Here is a 23,877-nt window from a genome sequence, read left to right as displayed (position 1 = left end):
ACAGATTCACCTTTACCAGCGGCGAAGGTTTCTGCGGTTCACTGCGTTTCAGTCGTTTTTGTGCAAAGAGCAAGCGGGAGAAAAATGGACACCAAGGGAAAACACAAAATCAATATAGAGAGTCCTATTCTTCATAGGCACAATAATGGTGGCTGAATAGCTGGAGATGTTGCTCATTATGGCCCGGAGGAGAAAAATGGATATGAGCAAGAATCAGCGGGACGTAAAGGAGGAGCTCACGGATGAGAAAGAGAGCAAGAGAGAGAAATGGATGTCCTCACAGTCTCTCCCTTTTGTCTCACACCAGGCTGCCTGTATGGCACAGCATGTAGCAGCAGTTAACACACTCACTCGCTCATGCACACACACACACACACACACACACACGTGCACACACAAAACCAACCTCAGCTCATCGCGCTATCTCTATCTCTCCCTCTCTTTCCTTTTCAGAATGAATCAGTGCTGAAAAATGTCCCACACAAACCTCTTTCCCCTGTGCATTCACACACACTTTTTTGTGTAGTGGATTTCAGAAATAACTCCAGACATCTGACCTTTTCCTTCACCGTCACAGCCAGAACAGAGCTTTTTAAAACTTCTGTCCTCTCTCGGGTCTAATCTGAAGCCATGAACCCAGCTATCATAGCCTCCACAACGCCACCTGGAGCTGATAATATTTTATATACGCACTGGATATGAGAGTCTGAATTTGAAGAAGGAAAGCAGTTAACCCTGCTTTATCTTTCTAATCAATTTCTCTACATGTAAACAACTGATCCTGAAATTTTACCTTCAGCCTAGATCAACAGTTTTGTTGAAATCAGAAGAGTTTTCTCATTAGAAACCTTCATGTTAAGCTTTATATTAGCAAGATCTAAAGATGCTGCTAAGATCAGATTTTCTGAACTGATTCACGGCACAGTTCTTGCACATGAACACAGGGAACAATTTATCTTAATGCGTATCTCCATCACATTTGTGACATTTCACACCATTTGTGGACGCTTGTAAAGAGTCGTTCAGTTACTATAATGATGTTAGATCAGTATCAGATATCAGCCAGTGTTCAGAGCTTTAATATCAGTATATTATCGAAAATAAAAGAATCCGTACACTTATATATGTGGCAGGCGGGGAAAACCCGTTGGATGTCACTATGAATTAATTCTGGAAAACAACCAAAAATGATGAAAAAAAACAGGTTTTGATCAAAATAATTGATCAAATAATTTCAGAGTTTTTCTGTCAGTAAAGTACTTCTTAGAGACTCTACTTTAAGAAAATATAAATATATTTTAGCAGAATGACATGAAAATGATGTTATGTAGGCTAGCATCTGCCTGCCAGTTTAACAAACACAGCATTAAAATTAGTCAGTGTGTTTAGAAATGTTTAAAACCTCGCTAAACAAGTGTGATTTCCTCACACAGTGAACGTCACGTTTTGATCAAGTTGTTGGAGAGCTTTATGAAATGAACATCAGTTTAGTTTGTGATCAGATAACGGCTGTAAAATGTTAAAACGTTTGCGATGCACCTCCATCGTCACATCATGATCATCAAAACAGAGAAGAGTGCTTACACACTCAAAGTGTTAAAATGGCCTAATAATAAAATGATTAAAACGCACTGAATGAATCAGTGATTGTTTCCACACTGATGTTAGCGTGAACAGAGATCAGTGGAGTGAAGAGACAGCGATGTGGCTCGTGGTTAACCGTCATAAGAGACTTTTACCTCAGGTGATGAAACAGAGGCTGATGTGGATGATGATGATCATCAAAGTAAGGACTTATTTCCAAAATTTGCCAACGATTATAATGTTTAATTTATTAGTTAACGACATGGTTTATAGTTAGAATTAATGTTGTGGAATCTCCGAAAGACAAATCAGTAGTTGTTGTTGTTGTTTCAGCTGTTCCTGCTAGAGGTCGCCACAGTGGATCACCTTCCATTGCCCGCATGTTGATTTGGCATAGGTTTTACGCCAGATGCCCTTCCTGACACAGCCCTCGCCATTTATCTGGGCTTGGGACCGGCACTGAGAGTGCACTAGCCTGTGCACCCCCAGTGGCGCCCAGCATGGTGCTCAAACCCGTGATCCTGAGATCAAGAGTCCCATGCTGTACCAGCTGAGCTAGCCAGGCGCCGTTGCCGATAATCAGGATAACCGCACTCTTGCTCATGCGATATCGCTTTTATACAACAGTTCTATACACATGAAATTAATATAGTGTAAGTGACATTTCGGACACAATATAGCCAAATGTTCAGTCAGAACTAGATCCCGAAGAAGCCACACCCACTTTATAACAGTCCCGTTAAAGGTGCTTCCGGTGGAATTGCCAAGACTCCTTCCATAAATGTTAAATAAATGTCTCCTAACCAAAAACTTCACCACACCAACGATTTTAACCACAACATATCTGAGATTATTTGGAGCTTCCGATTGGCCAAATCTCTGTGTATGAGAGCTTTTACTATAGAATCAATGACGTATTTGAATGAGCGAATTAATATTAACCTGTTATTCATGTTACAGCTGGAACTACCTCTGCTGTTATACGAAAATAATGCACACTCTCTGACCAGTCAGATTCGAGCATTCAATCTCACCGTGGTATATATACATATCAATTCTTTCTGACTCTTGAGCACTGGGTGAAAGAGATAGAAGTATAGGAACTGTATACGTATTTACAGCAGTGTTTGTATGATAGATGAAAATGAAAAGAAGTAAGAAATTTTTTTTAAGAAAAAAAAGCTTTGTGATCCAGAGAAAGAGTAACAAGCTCTGTCTGCTAACAAGCTTCATCACGGGTCTGTCTTTGTGGAAGTGTGAGCACCGGGCCTACCTCGTCATGTGGGAAACACACTAATACAGATCTTACCGGCTGTTACAAGATGAAAGAGGTGCTTCTATCTGGATCAGCGCTCATTTGTGCAGAGGAAAATGGAGGAAAAAGGGATGAGAAAAGAGGTCAGGTGTAGAGGTATTAATGTCTGCTCTCTAACAAGCTTCAGCTTCAGTCTTGCATCGTATTAAACTCCCCATCTGCTTCCTGCTGCGCTCCCATCCTTAGCTGGGGTAATAACATCAGCCCTGGGGTAATAACACTCATCATTTTCCTCACATCACCTCCTCTGAAGAGACAAAAGAAATCCCCGTCGCTCTGCATCATAACCAGCTCGACCATTGTAATGAGGCGCACAGAGGACGGGATTACAGCCCAAACCCATTTCCCACTTTCCACCGGCTTTATTGGTCATTTGTTGATTAATAAGGTCACTCCAAAACAGGGCCTTTGTGGCTGTGAGGCAGATGAATAATGGATGTGTGGTGTGTGTGTGTGTATGTGTGTGTGCGTGTGTGTATGCGCTTTAGTGGTGATTCATAGGCTGTAAGTGCCCTTGTCTGTTTGTGTACCCAGAAATCTAGTTGCATGCACATGCATAAAGTTTCTCTCGGCATGCGTAAAGGGATTATAGGAAAAAAAAGATGAATGACAGCAGGAACATTTTGACTCATTAGTGTGTCAGAGTGTACATTTTTGTCTTTCTTGTGGTTTTTTTTGGTCACTCTTTCTACCTTTCCCTCCCTGTCCTTCTTCAGCACATGCTGACCTTGGCTGTATGGATGTGCAATGCAAATGACTTCCTGCCACAAATCTCCACCTAATCCCCCAGCTACGGGCGACTTTAACCATTTAATACAGAACTCTGGAGCAGGACGGAGAAAGCATCGATTATTCCAGTCCTCCCGTTCCCTCCCCTCGTTCTCCGGAGATTGGACCTCGCCAAATGGAGCTCTTTCATAGTGGGAATGGAAATCTTCCTGCTGAATTTGCCCAAGACTGGAGCAAATAGAGCGGTTCATATTTATGGAAATGGAAGAGGAAAAACAGAGAGATAGAAAGAGAGAGAGAGGGAGAGAGAGTCCCTCGCTCGCATGTCCCCTTCATTCTTCAAAGACATTTAAGCTTCATAAATGTTGCATTTGTGGGAAAGTTAATTGGATTTCAGAAGCTTAGTCTCGAATGCAGATTGTGAGTGGCATCTGTGTGGCAGGCTGTTTTACGATGATGGAGTGAGAGGAAGAGAGTGATGGACAGAGAGAGAAAAGAGAGAGAGAGAGAGAGAGAGAGGCAGCCTAGAACCCCCTGATTGTTTAGCAGCCACTATTGGACATGTTGTGAATGTGTGTGGACAGCCTGAGGATAGATGGTGACGGGTTGTGAGGTGCTCCCTCTCTCTCTCTCTCTCTCTCTCTCTCTCTCTCTCTCTCTGTCCAGTGAGCGTGTGATTAATTGTATTAGTCCAGGCTAGAAGTAAAGAGAAGTTTTAATGGAAAGCTGGCCGCACTGCATAGCACAAACACGCAAACACAAGGACACAGTGAGACAAGCAACACACTAACCTGTAACCTGCACCATAACACGTTTATCTCTCTCTCTCTCTCTCTCTCTCTCTCTCTCTCAGTTTAATGGGCTGTATTGGCATGAAATATTTCCAAAGCAATTATGAGGTGATAGCGCTGCCAACTCACTGCTCCAGAGTTTGATCCTGAGCTCAGGTTACTGTCTGTGTGGAGTTACACTTGTTCTCCGTGAGGGTTTCCTCTGGGTTCTCTGGTTTCCTCCCACCTCCCATGATGCCCTGCGCTGGACTGGCATCTCATCCAGAGGTTATTCCTGCCACACTGCAAAAAAATGATATCTTAGCAAGTGAAAAGATCTTCAATATGGATAAATTTATGTAATATTTCTTATTATGAGATTAGTTTCAGTCAAATATAAGATTATTCATCCTGTTTGTAGACCTTTTTACTCATTTCAGGCTTTAAATGTTCTAATTCTGTTTCCAGATAATTTTCTAGAAATAAATACTTAAAATTTAAAATATTATCTGCCAAAAGAACAAGACAATTTTACTGAGCCCTTAAAGTGTCACGATGAGATTTCTTTACTTTTAGATACAGTGGGGTCCAAAAGTCTGAGACCACATTGAAAATTTGGGATTTTTTTTTTTTTATTTAAAATTGGAAATAAACAGAAGGGTTTAGAATGTTGAAATATTTAAAACAAAGCAAGTAAATGATCAGTATCTTGCATATTTAATATTCAAGAATCTGCACTATTTCTAGGTCCCTATTTAAATGTAAATAAACGTGTGATATTGACTGCTTTGTACAAAAGGTCGGATTTTCCTCATGTCTAATCTCTTCTACTGAAGTATGTGATCAGACAACACTCCGATGGATCTGATCTAAAATGGATCATAAGTTTTTGTACAAACTTGTGGAGTTCATGCATGCTCGAGTGCTCACTGTCATTAAAGCAAAAAGGGGACGAACCAAATATTCAGAAATTCATGTAAATATTTCTAAGATTCTACTTTTCAGTCAAGTTGTTGTCAGTAATATCATTTGTAATGAAAATTGTTGTATTAAATTAGAAAAGAATGGAAAATAGAAGCATATTCACTAGTGCTGTCAGACTTTTGGACCCCATTGTACTTTTGCTATTGTTACCTCGCAATTGTTTGTTGTTCCCTAGCAATAATTTAGGGTTACCTCACAATAGTTTTGTGTTCCCTCGTGATAGTTTTTCATTCCCTCTCAAAAGTTTAGTGTTGTCTCTCAATAGTTTAGTGTTCTATATTGCTTCGCAATTGTTTACTGTTACCTCATATTAATTTAGTGTTATCTCACATAGTCTTGCACTCCCTCGCAATTTTGTGTTATCTAGCAGCATTTTTTGTGTTCCAGTCCAATAGTTGAGGGTTACCCTGCAATAATTTTTGCATTCTCTTGCAATAGCTTTGACATCTTTTCCTCCTTTTCCTTCTCTTCACTTACTAAGATGCCATTTTTTTGCAGTGTAGGCACTGGGTCCAGGATAATGCATGGATGAAGATGAATGAAGAAATGATAAAAAAGTTATTTATTAGAGAATTGTAAATTATTTGAAATTGTAATGCAGTTTTGAAAGTAATGATCACGGAATGTTTTATTGAACAAATACGGTAAGTTTATTAGTAAAGAGTTGGCAGAAGAATAGAAGCCAAAAAATCTTTTTTCTTTGTCTGGTGTAAAGACTTGTATTGATTATTATGGGCTCTTACATGAAGGAGAAAAGTGACAATTTTTTGTTCTACTCCCTATCTGAAACAGATTCGAGGGAGGCGGTACTGAGGATTGGCAGGACTGGTGAAAGAGGCGAGGGGTGAAGGTGTAAAACCTCATGTGCTATAGGAACATATAGGAAACACAGCCAGTCTCTCTCTCTCTCTCTCTCTCTGTCTCTCTCTCTCTCCTAAACACAGGAGTAAATTTGCTGAACTTTTCAACACTTTTGAGCTCATTAGAGTTACTTTTCTGTGAGCTTTCCTCTTTCTGCAGAAATGAACCAGATCTCTGATAACAGGCTGGTGCGTTTGTCTAACCGTCTGAGGAGCTGCTTTATATTAACGTGGCATATCCACACAGAACAACGCAGCAGTGCTTTTCATTAGCCAAGCTCGGAGTTTGCCTAAATGCCAAGCCTCATCTAAGCGCTAGCATCTCACAAGTCACTGGAAATGTCATCCCTGCAAATAATTTGAATTAATATCATGGGAAGGTGCTATTATCTGGCTCTCTGGATTGATCATTTAGGAGAAATAAATGGTGCTGATATCTTTCAGTTGCAAAGATCCATTAAAAATGTGCACACACTCCTGTACGGTAATTACTGTTAGGAAGTCAGAGGTCATTGAGTCTCTCTCTCTCTCTCTCTCTCTCTCTCTGTCTCTCATGCCTGGTGTTTGGGTGTCCATTCCTCTGAACACACACAGTGATAAGATGTGTGTCTTGCTTGGTCACTTCTGCTTTAGAGCTGAATTAATCAGTTAGCTCTGATGGTAAAAGAGCAATGTGTGTGTGTGTTTGTGTGTGTGTGTGTGTGTGTGTGTGTGTGTGTGTGTGTGTGCGTGTGTGAGATTTATCGCCTGTTGTCTGTTTAGGTTTCTAACAGAAACTAGTTCACCTTGTCATATTCACATCAGGGTGGTGAGGGATTTTGACCCGAGTTCATGCTCCACTGATGCAGAACACCCGCAATCAGAGGCTGCAGCGCTTCATTCAGCAGCCTGTCCTCCTCCCCTCACTCTCTCTCACACACACACACACACACACACACATACACACACACATATGCACAAACACACACCTCCCATCGAGCTACACGCTCCCTGCAGATTTCTGTCTAATTAACCAATCAATACAAGCACTGCTGCTTTTTCACACGCCGCCTTATTTAGCTCACATTCTCCTCAAGCTCGGACACGCGAGAGCCGGGCCATGAAACGAGCAGCTCTTCTCGCCGCTGCGCACGGCAGAGATTGACAGGCGCTGATAACACACGCACACACACTCGATGGCCCTCGGCGTACCGCAGGCACACACGAGAACGCAATGTAGAGCTCTCGAATTCCCTCAAGGACTCGAGCGAGCTCAACGCCTCATCAGATCTCCCTGGAAACAAAGCACATGCCGATCTGCTACTCCAATCACGCAGCGCTGGGTTCACAGCCCCGCCCACTTTGCTGATTGCATCATTAACCGTACTTGAGTTTGGGTAATTAAGATTTTTTTCCCCTCTAGGATTCAGGGTTTTGTAGAAGTTATAAGTGGTAGTTTTGCTGCACCACTTTAATCATCAGTTCAGATTTACTCATCTACACTCGGCTTATTCCCGAAGGTCCAGAATCAATGGAGTCTCAGTTTTCCAGCAGAAATGTTCGCCTTAATATCAATTCCTTTATTTGAAAGAAGTCAAAATGCTCTGTTATCTCTAGGGATGTATTAATACCTATAACTGGTATCGGTCCAAAACCATCCTCATTTGCTCGTAAAAAGAAGTTTAGATAACATCCGATGTGATACTATGTGCCTTAAGCCTTGTGTATGTTGCCATACTACTGAACATGAAATGACGGTGTTCAGTCAAAGCAAAGCAGACTACAGGCTGTGCTCTGAGAAAATATCAAGAGGAACTACATCATCTTCCTATAATAAAAGTAACCTGATAAAACTTCTTAAACCTATAACTCAGCAGTTCATCGCTAGCAGCACAGCAGCTCTTAGCCAGTACGTTGTTCTTCACTTTCAGTCGTTTACAACGAGAGTGAAAAGTGAAAGTGAAACGAAACCCACTTTTCCCCACTACAACTCTACTCTATCCAAGCTAACTAATAGAGCTAGCTAATGCACTTCGTTTAAAATCAACGCACTAACATTATAAAGCGTTAGCCTTGTAGCCTAAATGCATAAACACACGTGTGTGCTTTTCATGGCCATTGTTTAAACCAGGAAAACATCAACAGGGATGAATAACGTTCTGTGACATCCCTGATTGATTAATACTAATCTGGTTACTGATTTCAGTATCAGCATCAACGAATACCAAAAACATGTACTGTTGCTCCATCCCTAGTAAGTGATGGTACTTGCTGTTTCCACCTCCATGCTGCCTCTGCGCTATCCTGCATCTCCTCGCACGCAAGACAAACGTGGTGTCCAGAAGCTTAGCTGATCAAACACGCTCCCAGAGCCAAAAAAACTGGCACCGAGCTTCCCTCCACGCCTCGCTTTACAAAGCTCCCCCAAATCCGCTTCCACTTCTGCGTCTCCTCTTATTGGCATGAGTGCTGGAAGGGGGGAAAAATGCTCGGAACGTTTCGCCAGAGAAGTGTTTGCTCCTTCATTAGCAGGCTTAATTGAGTCGACTGCTATATTTCAGTGCCTTATTAAATTGGAGGGAAGCAGAGCGATGGGTATTACATGAGAGCAAATTGATTTTGGCGCCGTCCTGTCCATCCTGTTTGGCTGTCTTTGTGGAGACGCCATTTTCACAATTTCTTGTTTATTGCCTCTCTCTCTTGTGTTTGTTGCTCTTTAATTTTCGCCTTACATTTAATTTCTTTGAGCTACATCACACAGGGGGACTATTTTTGATTGATTAAAAAGTGCAAGAGAGATAGAGTGACATGGAGAGAAAGAGTAAGACAGAGGAACCGCATGTTATAATGTCACCTATTTAACCTTGGAATGCTCTGGTCTGCATTAATCTCTGTTCACCCTGCTGACTTATTTGCTGGGAAGCACAAGTCACTCCACCACTCCACCTTTCCGTTTCCAATCCAGAATTCTTTCATAGGGAAATATAAGAATCCACCGATTACATTTCTTTAGAACGTCTACAAGCACAAGTACATGTTTTTTGGTATTCTTCAATACAGATACGATACTGATACTGAAATGAGTAACATGCTTACTATAAATCAATCAGGAGTGTCACAGAACATGTTATTTAGCTCAGTTTATGTTTCCTGGTTTAAATATTGGCCATGAAAAGCACACACATGTGTGTTCAGGCATTATCTACACTAGGTACCTTGGATTGAGTAGAATTGTGGTGAGTTTTGGTACAATTTGGAAAAGTAAAGTATGTTTCATTGCCTCTATTGCACCAGAATTCTCGTGGTCAATGACCGAAAGTGGCTGATTGTCAAGAACAACGTACTGGGTAAGAGCTCTTACTTTCACTCACTTAGCATCATCTGTAGAATTTTTTTCTCAACTAGCCATCACTTGCTGCAGTGTTGGTTGCTGCTGTGTGCTGACCTCCTACTGCTAGGTTTTTTGTTCAGGGTGTTTTATAAGTTATAAATGCAGTAGTTCCTCCTCTTGACATAATACCTCCAGGTCAGCGTCATTTCCTGTTGTCTGTTCATTACTGCAACAATGTCTGAAAGGCTTATGTCATGTAGTATCACGGGGTATGCCGTGCTGGTATCGAAGCATTTTTTACAAGTAAATGAGCTCGGTATTGAATGTATAATCGATACCAGGATCAGTACTAATGCATGCCTAGTGAAATGGCTCTGAAATTATTCTCACATAATAGACTTCAGTGTTTTTTTTTTTAAACAGACAACTACATAAATGCAAATTTGTAGACATAGCACTCAGATGGAAAGTTCAAATGTGCTACATTTTAGAAGCAAATCTGATCAGGAGAGCAGTAGGCATGCAGTATCTTTGGTCTTTTCTTCCTAGTTTCTGTTTTTGTATTACTTTAGCAAAGCTTCATCAAATTCTCAAAAAAGAAGATCATTAAAGCAGTACATAATCAGTGGAAAGATTGGTCCACTACCCAGCTAATCTGCTCAGCAGTGCTCCTGTACTCGTCCCTTTCCATTGATGGATGAGGTGGAGGGGGGCAGGCACAGTAAACCTGAAGTGCTGTTATTTCCTTGTGTTTTTTCTGCATAATTAGGCTGCATTCTGTGCTAAAAACCTTGTGTGTTTTGCACAAAGCTGGTGTACAAGCCTCAAGAGCACCATGCATGAGGCAACACATGACATACGTATATTTCTCTTCCTCATACGTGCGTGTGATTGATTACAATTTGTGTTTGTCATACTAAACTTTTATTATAGGCAGCCTTTTTTTTTTATTTATTTAACAGCATGCATGTTGCTCAGAGCTGTGTAGGCTGTGTTGCCAGGTGCATGGCTTTCACCTAGCAATTAGGCTATTTTTAAACTGCCAGCACTTTTTTTAGATTAGATACCATTTTAGGTTTTAATATTAACAGTGCTTGTATATAGCCACAGATCTGGCAACTTTGCTCATTTGAATACATCCATTTACAGTATTTATTCACATCTAGCAAAGGAATTCAGCACTTTTATAAACATTACTGAATTTCTAAAGCCATAGAAGCCATAGTTAACCACAAGAAAAATGGAATGCAGTTTAATTACACACGTCTATACAGCAGCTTGTTCTGTTAACAGCAGTCTTTTCATTAAAACCCGTACGTACTGAGCTGTCATATCAGCCGTATTAATTACCTGTTCTGACACGAGAGTGCTTATTGAATAAGAACTTCATTTATTAACACCTTTATCTTGCATTTCCTCTTTAGTCTCAAGATGTTTGACAGCTTTCTGGTTGCCCATTTCTATCTTTTCCACCAGAGGCTTTTGATTAATTAATTAATCACATGGAGCGCAAAAGTGGTCCTACAGCTTTAGTAAATGAACGTTAATGTCAAATGCATTTTGGTGAGTGCATCAAGCTGTGTTTGTGCTCTGCTTCCTTACATATGTTCATCCTGACCCATTGTACAGAGTGTCAGATGAGCCTTCACTGTATTTCCCAAAATATAAACAAACTAGTAACCTAATTTAAACTACCACAACCCTGGCCAGGGAGTTACTAAGGGAGTTACTAAGGATTACCCACAGGATCCCAGTTCTGATGGAAAACTTTAGTCAACCAGACACCTTGTGAACCTTTCTGAAACTAATAGTGCTCCTCTTAATCGTCTCTGTATTTACAACACATTATCTGTTCAATCCAAATAACGTATTCAGTTAGATTCCCTAGTACAGTGGCTCCAATTCCAATCTACTGTATATATACAGTCAAAAGTTTGTGGACATCTGACCATCACACCCATATGTGCTTGTTGAACATCCCATTTCAGATATAGTCCCCCCATTGCTGTAATATATAATAACCTACTCTCTCTTAGGAAGGCTTCCCACTAGATTTTCGAGCTACAAGAGCATTAGTGAGATCAGGCGCTGATGTTGGTGAGGAGGTCTGGGGTGCAGTCGGTGTTCCAGTTCATCCCAAAAGGTGTTCAGTGGGGTTGAGGTCAGGGTTCTGTGCAGGACACTCGAGTTCTTCCACTCGAGTTCTTCCACTCCAACCTTCACACACCATGTCTTCATGGAGCTCGCTTTGTGTACAGGGGCATCGTCATGCTGGAACAGGTTTGAGAGTTTTAGTTCCAGTGAAAGGAAATTGTAATGCTACAGCACACAGAGACATTCTATACAATCCTGTGCCTCCAAATTTGTGGCAACAGTTTGGGGAAGAACCGCATATGGATGTGATGGTCAGTTGTCCACATAATTTTGGCCGTATAGTATGTGTGTGCATATATATATATAAATATATATATTTATATATGTGTGTGTGTGTGTGTGTGTGTGTGCACTACACATTTTCATAAACCAACCAAGTGTCAAATTGAATAGATTTTCAGTTCAGTATTAGATTTGATATACTGTCTGCTACTCAAAATGCTTTAACATTAACACTGACATTTTTGTACATTGCCATTAACATTTCACTTTACATGCTGACATACGCATTTCATTTCATCCGTTAAACTTCAAATTGAAGTTTTTGCAGCCTGGGGTGAAGAGTAAAATGTTCACACATTTTATTGCTAACATTATACTTAATTTAATTATGACTCTGAATTATCATTTGTTTATTTAACCCATGAATGTGGGAATGTGCTGACCTTGTACTCATAATGACACGGTGAACATAGATCGAGGGCGCTCCAGAACAAGCAAGCTAAGCTACGTTAGTTAGAGATTTGTGAATGCACATAACTAAGCATATAGGGTAATTTAAAAAAAAAGCAGTAAGTCTGCAGCTTTTCTGACATTTAAAGGGCCTGAAAAGAGAGAGAGAGAGAGAGAGATTTTTTCCAGTTTTTATGTTGTGTACATGGTGCAAGACACTTACACAATAACACCATTTTAGTTCAGTATTTTGTGAATCTTTATCCATCTATAAACTCTGCTGAGGGAGCAAAGTTGACTACCTCAGCAGTCTGAAGCTACTGAATTCCTCAGAAATGTGCTGACTTTTTCTTCTTCCATACAATGTCTCTATCCCTCTCAATGACCTTCAGGAGAATTCCTCCGTCTAGCTGAACTCACCTTGAGCTTCGGCAGAATCTATACTTATAAATGCGTTATAAGGTGTGTGGGTGAGAGAGAGAGCGAGAGAGAGTAGTGAACAAGTTGGTCCTCTCTTCATCTGTCCAGGTCTCCAGTGATGGCCGGAGGTCTGTTCGCTGTGAACCGTCAGTGGTTCTGGGAGCTGGGAGGCTACGATACGGGCCTGGAGATCTGGGGAGGAGAGCAGTATGAGATTTCCTTCAAGGTGAGAGAGTCTGAGGGACAAATCCATACGCACACACACACACATACACACATCATTTTTGCATTTTTGGGACCAGAAATGCGACTGCACAGCTCATACATTCACACACACACACACAATTGATATAACTGATACACCACAGCGCTGTTGAATTCTGGATTCTGATTGGTCAGAAGGTGCTGATTAATTTACTATAATGGCATGCAGCATAACACCATATAGTAAGTATAAAACATTTTAAGATGTGCTATCACAGGAAAATAATCAACTTCACACTTCACTTCATCACACCACCCTGTCAGTGATTATTTTATTATAAGAGCACACCCCGAGTGTGTTATTCTATGCTTAATTGATAATTATTTGGATTGTTGAAATTTTATTCCCACTCTGTGACATGCATGATTGTGACAGCTTGAAACTTTTCCACACACTTTTTTTTTTGTACCTGCATGCAAAAATACACACACGTTATGACCAACATTTACAAAGTCTGGAATAAGCTTTAAAGGTGCAGTCAGTGATTTTAGCCGAAGCTAGCTGCTTTGAAACTCAAAATGTAAAACATACGTATGTGCTAGTTCAAAAGCAAAGCGGATGCTCTTCTTCTGCACGTGACTCACTTTCTGCTGCTGTGGATGTTTCCATGTGCATACAGTATAGATTTACACTTCCCAAAAACAGTTTTTGCCCAAGACTTAGCCCTGCTTCGGTGTTTAATCTCAGCTGAATATTGTCGATTTGTACCTAAGAGCTGCTGCTGTAATCATAAAGACTAACCCAGGACTCTTAATCACAATGTGCTCATACTGAACATCACCCTCAGTACTGTTTGTCTTTACTCTTCTCCTCCTGTATACTGTAATGATTTCTAATCCCACTATCCGCTGTCATCCAGAAGAGGACGGCTTCCCTTTTGAGTCAAGCTTTCTTCCTTGTGTCGTCTCTGGAAGTGTTTTTGTGCCAATGTCTCCTCTGGTTTTTTTCATTATGGATCTAAATCTACACCTGGATTTCCGTAAAGCTGCTTAATGACAATGTTAAAAGCGCTATAAATTAAATCTAATTGAATTTTCTTTCACTGAGTAGATATTTTATTAAATGCTATTCTGTTAAATTGTAAATGGACACAGTGTTCTCACAGCGATTTTATGCTGCCTTAGTTGTGCTCAAACAGAGCAAAGCCATGAATAGTGCTGAAGTGAGTTTCAGGCTTGTGCGTATACAGATGTTGAGACGTTGCATTGGAAGCACTTGACCCGAGCTACCTCAAGTGGGTCAAGAATAGTCTTGACACTGTAGGATTGATTACAGGGGCAGAAAATACAGGGCAGTACTCCATCAGGGCACACCGGCTAAAAATGGAACAATTCAGAAGCCTTTCATCAACACTCTCCTGTCTGTCGAGTACTTCTTCAGTTTCCTGTTGTTTTTTTTTTAACTTCATTTCTGCCCCACAGTGAGACGGAGAGCCTCTAAAAGCAATACTGCACGTGATGAGGTCCGTCTGCTTCCATCCGGCCACACGAGCATTTCTCATTTCTGACAGCTCTGTGAAGATGCGGTTAGTCTGCACACCAGAGTTTTGTCATTTTCCTTCCTGCGTGTTACAGCCAAAAGGACACAGACAGTCAGAAATAAAAAGACAGGCTACAGCACAGGTGTGTTTCCAGCCAGTGCTGAAACTAATTGGTCCATGTGACCCTGTGATCTCCTGTCCGTCTGAGGTGATTCGGTTTTGATTAGTGAGGCCAGGACACCAGAGACACGCGTGTGAGGGATTTTTCACTTTTATCAGAGATAAAATACCTGCCATGGCTGCTTTTTCATTAGGCGCTCCACTCCTATGCACCATCAGTTGAACTTTGTGATTGGAACACAGGCTGTCTGGAAACCATGGCAACTGCAAAAATATTTCAGGAACCAAATTAAAACCTTTTTTTCATAAAAATTGGCAGATTTTTTTTTATATTTATTTTTTATTATTGTTACTGTCGCTGCTCATCTTCCAGCATGACTTGAGTCATAAAATGTATAGATAGGTTGCAGATCTTGTTTACGAATCCGGTGAATAGTGAGAAATGTGTTATCGCTGTTATTCAGCTTTAGCGTGACTGCAGTGTGAGGACCAACTTGGACCGCTTGAGCCTGGTGCCAGCCAATATATCGGTCAGCTGTCTTTATCCAACCGGCGTCCTTCTGTCGGACGTGGGTGGATTTCAACATGCTGCACGATTCCTCCCAATAATATCCTGTTATATCCCGAGCCATGACTTCATCCCTGTACGACATGTGAATTACTGGCTGAAAATTATTCATCTTTCTCTTGTTTACTCTCAAGGGAGAGAGGTTTGATTTCGTGGTGGTGGTGGTGGCAGTGTCCAGGACAGTTCCATCTCAGAGTGTGTGAAGTGTGCCTGACCGCTAAGCGGCTGCCCCAGCGGGAAAGAGAGAGAGCAGCGTGCCGTTTGATATCAGTGCACAGCTCTCTCACACAGCGGGGGGCAGATGATGAAATGAAGAGCCTTCAGACCCATCTGTCAAATGCCCACAACACTTCCACAATGCAGATGCAGAGTCTTTCCTCAGTTTTTTTTTTTTTTTTTTTCAAGATGCTGGATAGGAAACACATCGAAAAGCTCTCTCGCTTGAGGGAAAATCTCTCTCGCTTCATCGCTGTGTGCAGTTCAGATGAGGGAGAGAGGCAGATGAGTAGAGATTAAGCCAGAGGAAAAGGCTTTTTCCACCTCCTCTCCTGTGCTGTCAGCTAGTAGGAGTGTAATTGGAGCCTGTAGAGAGGACGGGGCTTGTTTTTGACACATACACATGGTGGAACAGTGTTATGGAAGATTGTAGAACAAGCTTACTCACTGGCTTTTAGAGAAGGACCTAAAAAAAAAAAAAGCTGATAGAGAAATCAGGTATTACTCATCTCTCTCCTTTTCAGTGCTTGAAAGAAATGTGTATGTGTGTGTGTTTCCATCAGGTGTGGATGTGTGGAGGCAGTATGTATGACGTGCCGTGTTCCAGAGTGGGCCACATCTACAGGAAGTACGTGCCCTACAAAGTGCCCTCAGGAACGAGCCTGGCCCGAGTGAGTACAGCACCACACAGTGCTCATATCTTGAAAATAAACACACCCCATCTAAAGACTGAGCCACACCGGGGTTTCGTTCTGTCCCTAAACTCCTTCAAAGCATTTACATTCAGATCTATAATTATTGACACCCTTGCTAAAGATGGTTATACAACGTTATGAAAAAAAATACCTCTGGAGTTAGTTTCACACTGAAACCATGAGAGATATCTAAGTTAAACGTGTAATAGATAATATTTTTTTGTTTCTTACTAGTACATATAAGACGGAAAAGTATACAGAAATGATAAAAAATAAAGTTTTAATCTCTGACCTTGGCACAAGTGTATTAAGTGGCTGAGAAGACCTGTTTCAGTCCATAAGGCTTGTTTGTGTTTTTGTTTGTGCCACCTGTCAGTCATGTTGTAGACACTGCTAAACTGAGCCAAATGACAGAGCTGTAGTGCTGCAGAAATGACATACGCAACATATTTTAAACGAGTTACCTATATAATCATGTAGTAATTTGTTTAGTTCCTTTTCCATGCGTTGGTAATTTTTATTATTTATATGCCATCTTGGAAAAGCTATGTTTACCTTTTTCCATCTTTGTATTTCTGACGAATGAAGGCTTTCCAGGCCTACATGTTTTTGTTTTTTCTTTTTTTTTTTTTTTTTTTGGTTTGCTTAGTTATAATGAGGAAACAATCCAAACCAAGTAGCTCACAAAGTAAAAGAATCATGATTCAGACTCAGCAACTGGACTAATAAGTGTGAAAGCACTCTTAGAGATCTGACCTCATTGTGACCTTCAATAACAATCAGCACACGCAAAACCTACCCTTACTGTGCACGTGATATAATTCCTGTAATTATTTTTCAGTGCATCACATTAGCTTGCACAATTTATCCCATTACACCCAAATTAGCACTCATTACTTGGGATCTTAGTAAATCAGGGCTTTTCTTTTTAAAGGCGACAAAAAAAATTAATCACACAGGTCATTTCTTTCATAATATGCAGTTATGCTTTAATAAGAGCACAGATGTTGTCAGGTAACGATGCCACCTGTGTCTTCAGAGAGTTTGTCCATTTTCATAGAGTGATTCGATTGCTGTTCCAAATAATCCAGAAGTTTTTCATGGGATTGAGGTCTGGTGATCCCACTGCTCTGATTAATCACATAAATCTTAACTCTTAACTCTATAGTCATCATCCTGGAACATGGCAGCGTTCATTTTGGGTTCTGCTTGGACATGCAGCACAAATCTCTAACCTCAGAGTCTGACCATCAAACTGACCGTCTGCTTTTCTGTTAAATTATATTCAGCCACATGCACAAACTATATGTACAGCACAATTGGTGGATGCAACTCATTGTTTTGTTCAGTGGGTGTATCTCAAACATATAACACACCTATATAAGATCACATGTGAGTACACTGATGTATATTACACCGATTATAGATTTATAAATGAATTAAAATATTTACTCATGGAAAATATCTCAAATATAGTAATATATATGTAGTATTTCTTATTATTAGATTACAGTAAACAAAATATATGATTATTAATCCTATTTCTAGACATTTTTACTCATTTCTAGGTGGAAATAGTCTTGTTCTTCTATAGAATAGGATAGAATAAGACAATTTAAAGCTTGACATTAGTTAAAGTATCTCAAAACAGACTGAATAATCTGAAAATAAGAAATTAGGCCATATTCATGCTATTTTTTTTCCTTGCGTTGATGCTAATTTAGATAGTGCATACACTTATTTATGTTTTTAATACTTCAGTTTAAATGTATAGTCATTATTCAGTTACTGAAGTGTACAGTAAACTACAAGGTTTTACTACTAGTTCCACTTTCTTACTTATTTACTTGATTTATTTTTGTAGCTCTCAGTTCCAGGGTTTCCACTAGACTCCTGTTTCTTTTCGTACTTCCTATCTCTGAATGCTAATAAAATCTATCTCATTCAGAGGATATCCCGGAGCGTCAAAGTGTCTGTGTGTACGAGGTGTCACAGTGATTCAGCAGCGCCACTGTTGCACCACACGATTCAATCAACATACAGTATATGCAAGCAATATGCTGTACAGAAATACAGCAATTCATTCTTGCCAGTGGACCGATATACAAACCAATACTGATAGTGTATAATGCAATATATTTTACACTGTCAGAAATACGCATATTCTAAAATGTGCATGACAATATGCGGGGAAAAACAACAATAAACGTGGACAGAATAAAGGACAGCTGTAAATACACACACAGAGATAGTGCAGTGTGGCTGTGCAGACAAGAGGCAATGCAGGAACAGGGTAAATAATGAGGTAAATATGGTTGAGTATAATAGCAGCAATAACACTGTAATTGCAGGTTGTTTACAACATATTATTAATGCTATATATTATTTAAAAACATATCCAGATGCTTTAGATGCTATATTATTTATACATATCCAGATGCCTCTGCCACTAACTGATGGAGGCATTGTGATTTCATTGTCTGTGCTGAAAAAAAATTTGAAGGTCTTTATAAGAAAAAAGAAAAATTAACATTCAAATCTAAAATATTTAATGTTTATGAACAAAATGATTGACATCATCATGTGACTAGACCTAGCAATATTGTTGGCAGTTAAAAGGCTAAGGTGTTCAGTGAAGTCTGGCATAAAGACTTTTGTTTGTTTTTTTACTTAATTTGGGATTTTGTGTAGAAAATACGTAGTCTAGAGAAGATGTTTCTCCTAAAAGCAAAAAGGAAATACAGTGTCAGAAGACTGTGTGCCAGTGTGGACTTATACTAGCATGTTAATAGGGGAGGCTAACGTCTAATATCTATCAGTAGCTATTATCTAAACAATGAAACTATTAGAGTTAAGCAATGCATTATAATCATGAGGTTTCATCGATGGCACAATAAGATCAATTTGGGCAAACTATTACACACACACACACACACACACACACACACACACACACACACAAAGACAGATAAACAGCTGCATTCATGATTTTTAATTTTAAAAGTGTTTAAAGCCCGTAAGGCTCTACCAGGTTCATGTCAGGTTTCCTTCAAATACAAAAAAGAAATGCTAAACTATTATTTAATGAAAAATATTATTTAATGACAGCCCAGTCTAGGGCAAGTCACCTTTGTGTAATCACCTGACATGACTGTCACTAATAGACTGCATGAATCTACAATCTGGGCTAGAAAGAAATCAGTCCCAGCCTCAGTTCTTGCTTCTTCCTACCATTCTGTGTGTTTTACTTACAGCCATTATTTGTGCAGTTGCACTCAATTTTACAAAATTCCAAAATACTCTGCCTTCAGAAAGCAAATAATTTGATGTGGATGCCAAAAAGGAAACCTTATATTGATGTTTTGTTGTCTTTGAAAGACATGATTAGCCCTGCATGCGCATGTGTTCCTCGTTAGCATGGCTTGTGCTGCAGCTTTAGGCTTCATACATACCACTATACAACATGAGGAGCTGAATGAACCAAAGGGCCCAGATCTACACAAGGGCCCTGAAATCTTCAACTTAAGCCTCAGGGCTTTATTTTGGTGCAGACTCAAGCATGATTTAGTGGTATACCACTGCCTCCTTGCTAATTAGGTTGGGCGTAAGCCATTTTATTCCTGTTCTTGCCTGGCTAGAAAAGATAACACCTCTGAGGACACGGGTGGAGCGGCTCCAAAACTGTGCTTCATCAGTTACCATCATCCCAGACCCCCTCTTACAGGAGATGCAAAGCCAATACCGTTTTCTCTGACTTTTTATTTCTGCATAGTCTTAGAACTCCTGTCGTGTTTTTTCAAACCTGGTTCAGCCCAAAATGGCAAAATATTAAGCTTTTAATTGTCTTAACAACAAATCACTGATCAGGAAATTAGCAAGAATTAAGCTATTAATTCTTGAATAATAATTTAGTTCTATTAAGTCAGTTAGCTTGTTATTAGTGTATAAGTGTATAAGAATGAAACAAATGCAGCCCATCAAGGGCCTGATAACAAGCTCATAAATGGAACCAGAATTGATAGAGCAGGGAGAGAGCTACAGTATTTGTTTAATTTTTCCTAATTTCCAATGATTTGTTGTTAAGATTTTGGGCTTGGCCCATTTTTTTTGCCCAGGAGAGTAAGTGAGAGAGCGACTGTTTGTAGCTGCTCTAAGTGATATCAGGAAAAGTGTGTCATTCTTTAATTAAAAAAAAAAATTAGCACTGGACTTCAGGGTGGTAACAGTAACTCTGCTTCATCACACCACCCCGCCCTTGATTATTTTCCTTTAACAGCATGCTCCTTAATGTTCGTTTCCTTTCATAACAAATAAGACCAAGCAAATCAGATGTGGTTACTAAATTAGGTTACTAAATGGGAATCAATTAGAACACAGTGTTAATTAGCAGAATCAATAAAATGTTTAAACTAATTAAATGCCAAACTCACCAAGTTTATAGCCATGATAAAGACGAGGAGTTAGCTGATATTTAAATGCAGTGTCTCTTGCTTTCACCAGTGAACATCCCCTAAAATACACATTAGGTGTAAGTTATGGCACGCCGATGGTTAATCACTATGGATGAAATTTGCTAGTATTAAAAAGCTGGACCTGCTGGAGCACACTTAGCTTCTATGGCTTTTACATTTTGATAGCGTATTTACTGTAAGCACTTCTTCTACAGTTACTGTCTGTAGTGATGGTCACACATACAACAAGGATATACGTATAAGAAGAAGGTCACAGCCATAACATATATGTTTGTGTTATGATCATGAAAATATTGAGCAGAAATTGTTGGAATAGAGATAACTTGGCGTTCTGGGAGCCTTGATCTTGAGGAAAACTTCACAGCTATTTGTAGCACAGAGGATGTATGAATGAGCGTGAGGAAGATGTTCTGCATGGACACTAGGACAAAAACCTCATCAATAGTTGTTTATTTATGAGTTCAAGTTCAGTTTCTTTGTAAATGAATGTCTCTGTCTTCCTCCATCTTCTCTCTCAATTCAATTTAGTCCAACATTAATTTGATGATGAATGTCAGAAGTTAAATTATCGCCAAGCGGTTAATATAAACACACATTAAAAAAAAATAAATGTGATGGTTAATAGTCTCTCTCTCTCTCTCTCTCACTCTCTCTCTCTCTCTCTCTCTCGCTCTCTCTCCTGGTCTTTCTGCTGTGCTCTGTTCACTCCCCATTCAGTTTAAATTTATTTCAATGTGTGCTTTATTGCTCTTGACTGTTTTGTATTGATAAAGCAGTTATAAAGTGTAGAGGCTTGTTCCAGGTAGGACAAGTTTCTAACACAAATATAACACTCTTTCTGTGTGTGTCTGTTTTTACCTCTTTATCTTTTTTATCTCCCTCTCTCTCTCTCTCTCCGCTCTATTTTCTCTCTGATTCTCTCCCATTCTGTCTGTCAGAATCTGAAGCGGGTGGCAGAGACATGGATGGATGAGTACACAGAGTACATCTACCAGCGGCGGCCGGAGTATCGGCACCTCTCCACGGGAGACCTGACCGCTCAGAAGGAGCTGCGCAAGCACCTCAAGTGTAAAGACTTCAAATGGTACATGAACACGGTGGCGTGGGACCTGCCCAAATACTACCCTCCTGTAGAGCCCTTACCCGCTGCCTGGGGAGAGGTGAGTTACAGATGTGCACAAAAGCCCACAACAGCTGCACATGTACACTCACACGTCTGCATCTGGTGCAGAATAAATTGTCACGAGAATGTTTGTTATGAGATTATATATTATTAATTTTAAATAATCTTATCAAGCTCAATTATTTTAACTGCCTTGGCTGATTTTGCTTCTTTAAAGAGGTAAGTGCTTGAAGGAATTATCTGCTAAAACAGTAAGCTAATTTCACATTTTTTATGAGCAATTTTTAAGCCAGATTACTGTATGTAATATTTGGTGCGGTATTTCCTTAAACAGCCCTGCGTCAATGTAGTGCTATCAGCGGGGCGTCTCAGGGAGATTTTCACGCAGACTGTGCTCTCCACCGGAAACAGTTTGCTTTAAATGAACAAACAGCACGATATTACAATGAGATATCTGATATTTCAATTTGCTAAAATATTGAATTTCACCAGGAGTGATGAATAATATAGACACATTTCTGCATTTAATATAGAAACATTTCATTGCTGTGTTTTAATGACATTTTATGGGAGGACAAGTTTCCCATGTAGTAGGGCTGACATGTCTGCCTGCAAGTGTCTCGCCGGTGAGGACAATAGCGCTGTAGCAGTGGCCTAAAAGCCATCAGAACTAACATAAAGCTGATCCGTGCAGCTCTAGATACCTGATTTGTCTCATCAACAGGAAATATCTTCCATGCTACTTTCAGTTTATTATGATGTGCATTGACACATCTGATGTGGACTACAGCATTTATTATATCTCTGCCTGGTATGATTTTGTTGTTAGCAATGTTGATAACTTCAGATGAACTGACCTAAACACTGACAATTAGACATGTAGAGATGTCTCTGATGTGTACTGATCAAGCAGTACACCATGCACTTTCATCATGATTGCTAGCTTTGACTCTCCACATTTGCATAATAAATACCATACAGTCATCTTTGCAGTGCCACTTTGATGCAGTCGCACACCTAAACCCGAGCTGTGAATGCTATACGAGACATCCAGCCACAGTTACAGGTATATATGTATCTGTGCCCTTGGGAATGAGAGATTGTGAAAGACATAATATGAGCAGATGCTTACTGATTTATGAGATAGACTGCAAGCTGATGTGTAATACATTTTTCAGTGCGGTACAAACATGCGGCCGAGAGCTGGCTTAGAGACGTGCTCTTTAATGCTCACTGACATCCAAAATATGCCAACTCTGTTTCCATCACTGATTCCTAGCCTGTAAATACACAGCAGCTGGGTGACCCTTTTTGTGCTGCTGCTCCTAATCCAGGCTGACAGGCTATTCGGCTAATTCATTACCTGCTCTAATGTTACCTGTATAAAGCCTTGGCAGATTGGCGGACCGTGGCTCGGCTGATTCATTCTCCTCTCCGGCTGTAATGCCTGTTATAAATGCTCGTGTTTACCTTTTTTTTGAGTTTCTGATTGGCGCTTTTTAATCACCTCTAATAGAATAGTGCTCTATAGACATCCCATCACAATTAATTCCTTCAGAGGATGACAGCTTTTTTATTCGCTCATTCACTTAAATGCAGCGAAGATGGTGAATAATAACTTTTAATTGTAATTAATTTCACATCTGATTTAATTGGAGTCTTGGCACTCGTCGTTCACGTAGCGCTGCTGCTTTTAGCCTCTGCCGGTTATGGACGCGCTGGCTCAGAAAGCCATTAAGGACCTCCAGCTCCTCCCAGCCTTTTATTGGCCCTCACCGCATCACTGCAGGGAATAGACTGAAAAAAATAGGCTAGATTGAATAGTGGAGATCTGAAGGGAAATTTATGCACGGTAAATATCTTCTTTCCTGCGGTGGAATGATAGTAATTTGACTGTAAGGCTTCGTACACAGCCTCGCCTGGACCAGCCATCTGTCACACTGCCTGATCCATTACACAATAATGCAGCTCGACTGGGCATTTGGAGAGAGAAAAAAGGAAGAGGATCAATGTGTCAGCGTGTCTCCGTATCTCCTGCAGAGGACAGGAGGTCGTCTCCTCATGCTCTCTCACGTGCTGAGTGGAACTATGGGTAGACAGGTCAGATATATGCACCACTTCCTGTCTCACCAACACAAAG

General features: G+C 40.2%; 1 protein-coding gene across 1 annotated transcript in view; it reads left to right on the top strand.

The window, feature by feature from the left end:
• galntl6 (polypeptide N-acetylgalactosaminyltransferase like 6) overlaps positions 1-23,877 on the top strand; it is a 211,644-nt gene that overhangs the window by 172,366 nt on the left and 15,401 nt on the right. The window contains exons 8-10 of the mRNA XM_026933253.3: positions 12,907-13,024; positions 16,011-16,118; positions 21,553-21,774. Of these exons, the coding sequence (XP_026789054.1) occupies positions 12,907-13,024; positions 16,011-16,118; positions 21,553-21,774 (448 nt within the window). The remainder of the gene's footprint in view (positions 1-12,906; positions 13,025-16,010; positions 16,119-21,552; positions 21,775-23,877) is intronic.

Source organism: Pangasianodon hypophthalmus, chromosome 3 (genome assembly GCF_027358585.1).
Source record: "Pangasianodon hypophthalmus isolate fPanHyp1 chromosome 3, fPanHyp1.pri, whole genome shotgun sequence".
Taxonomy (NCBI): Eukaryota; Metazoa; Chordata; class Actinopteri; order Siluriformes; family Pangasiidae; genus Pangasianodon; species Pangasianodon hypophthalmus.
The sequence above is the reverse complement of the archived record's forward strand: the minus strand, read 5'-3'. Positions and strand labels throughout refer to the sequence as shown.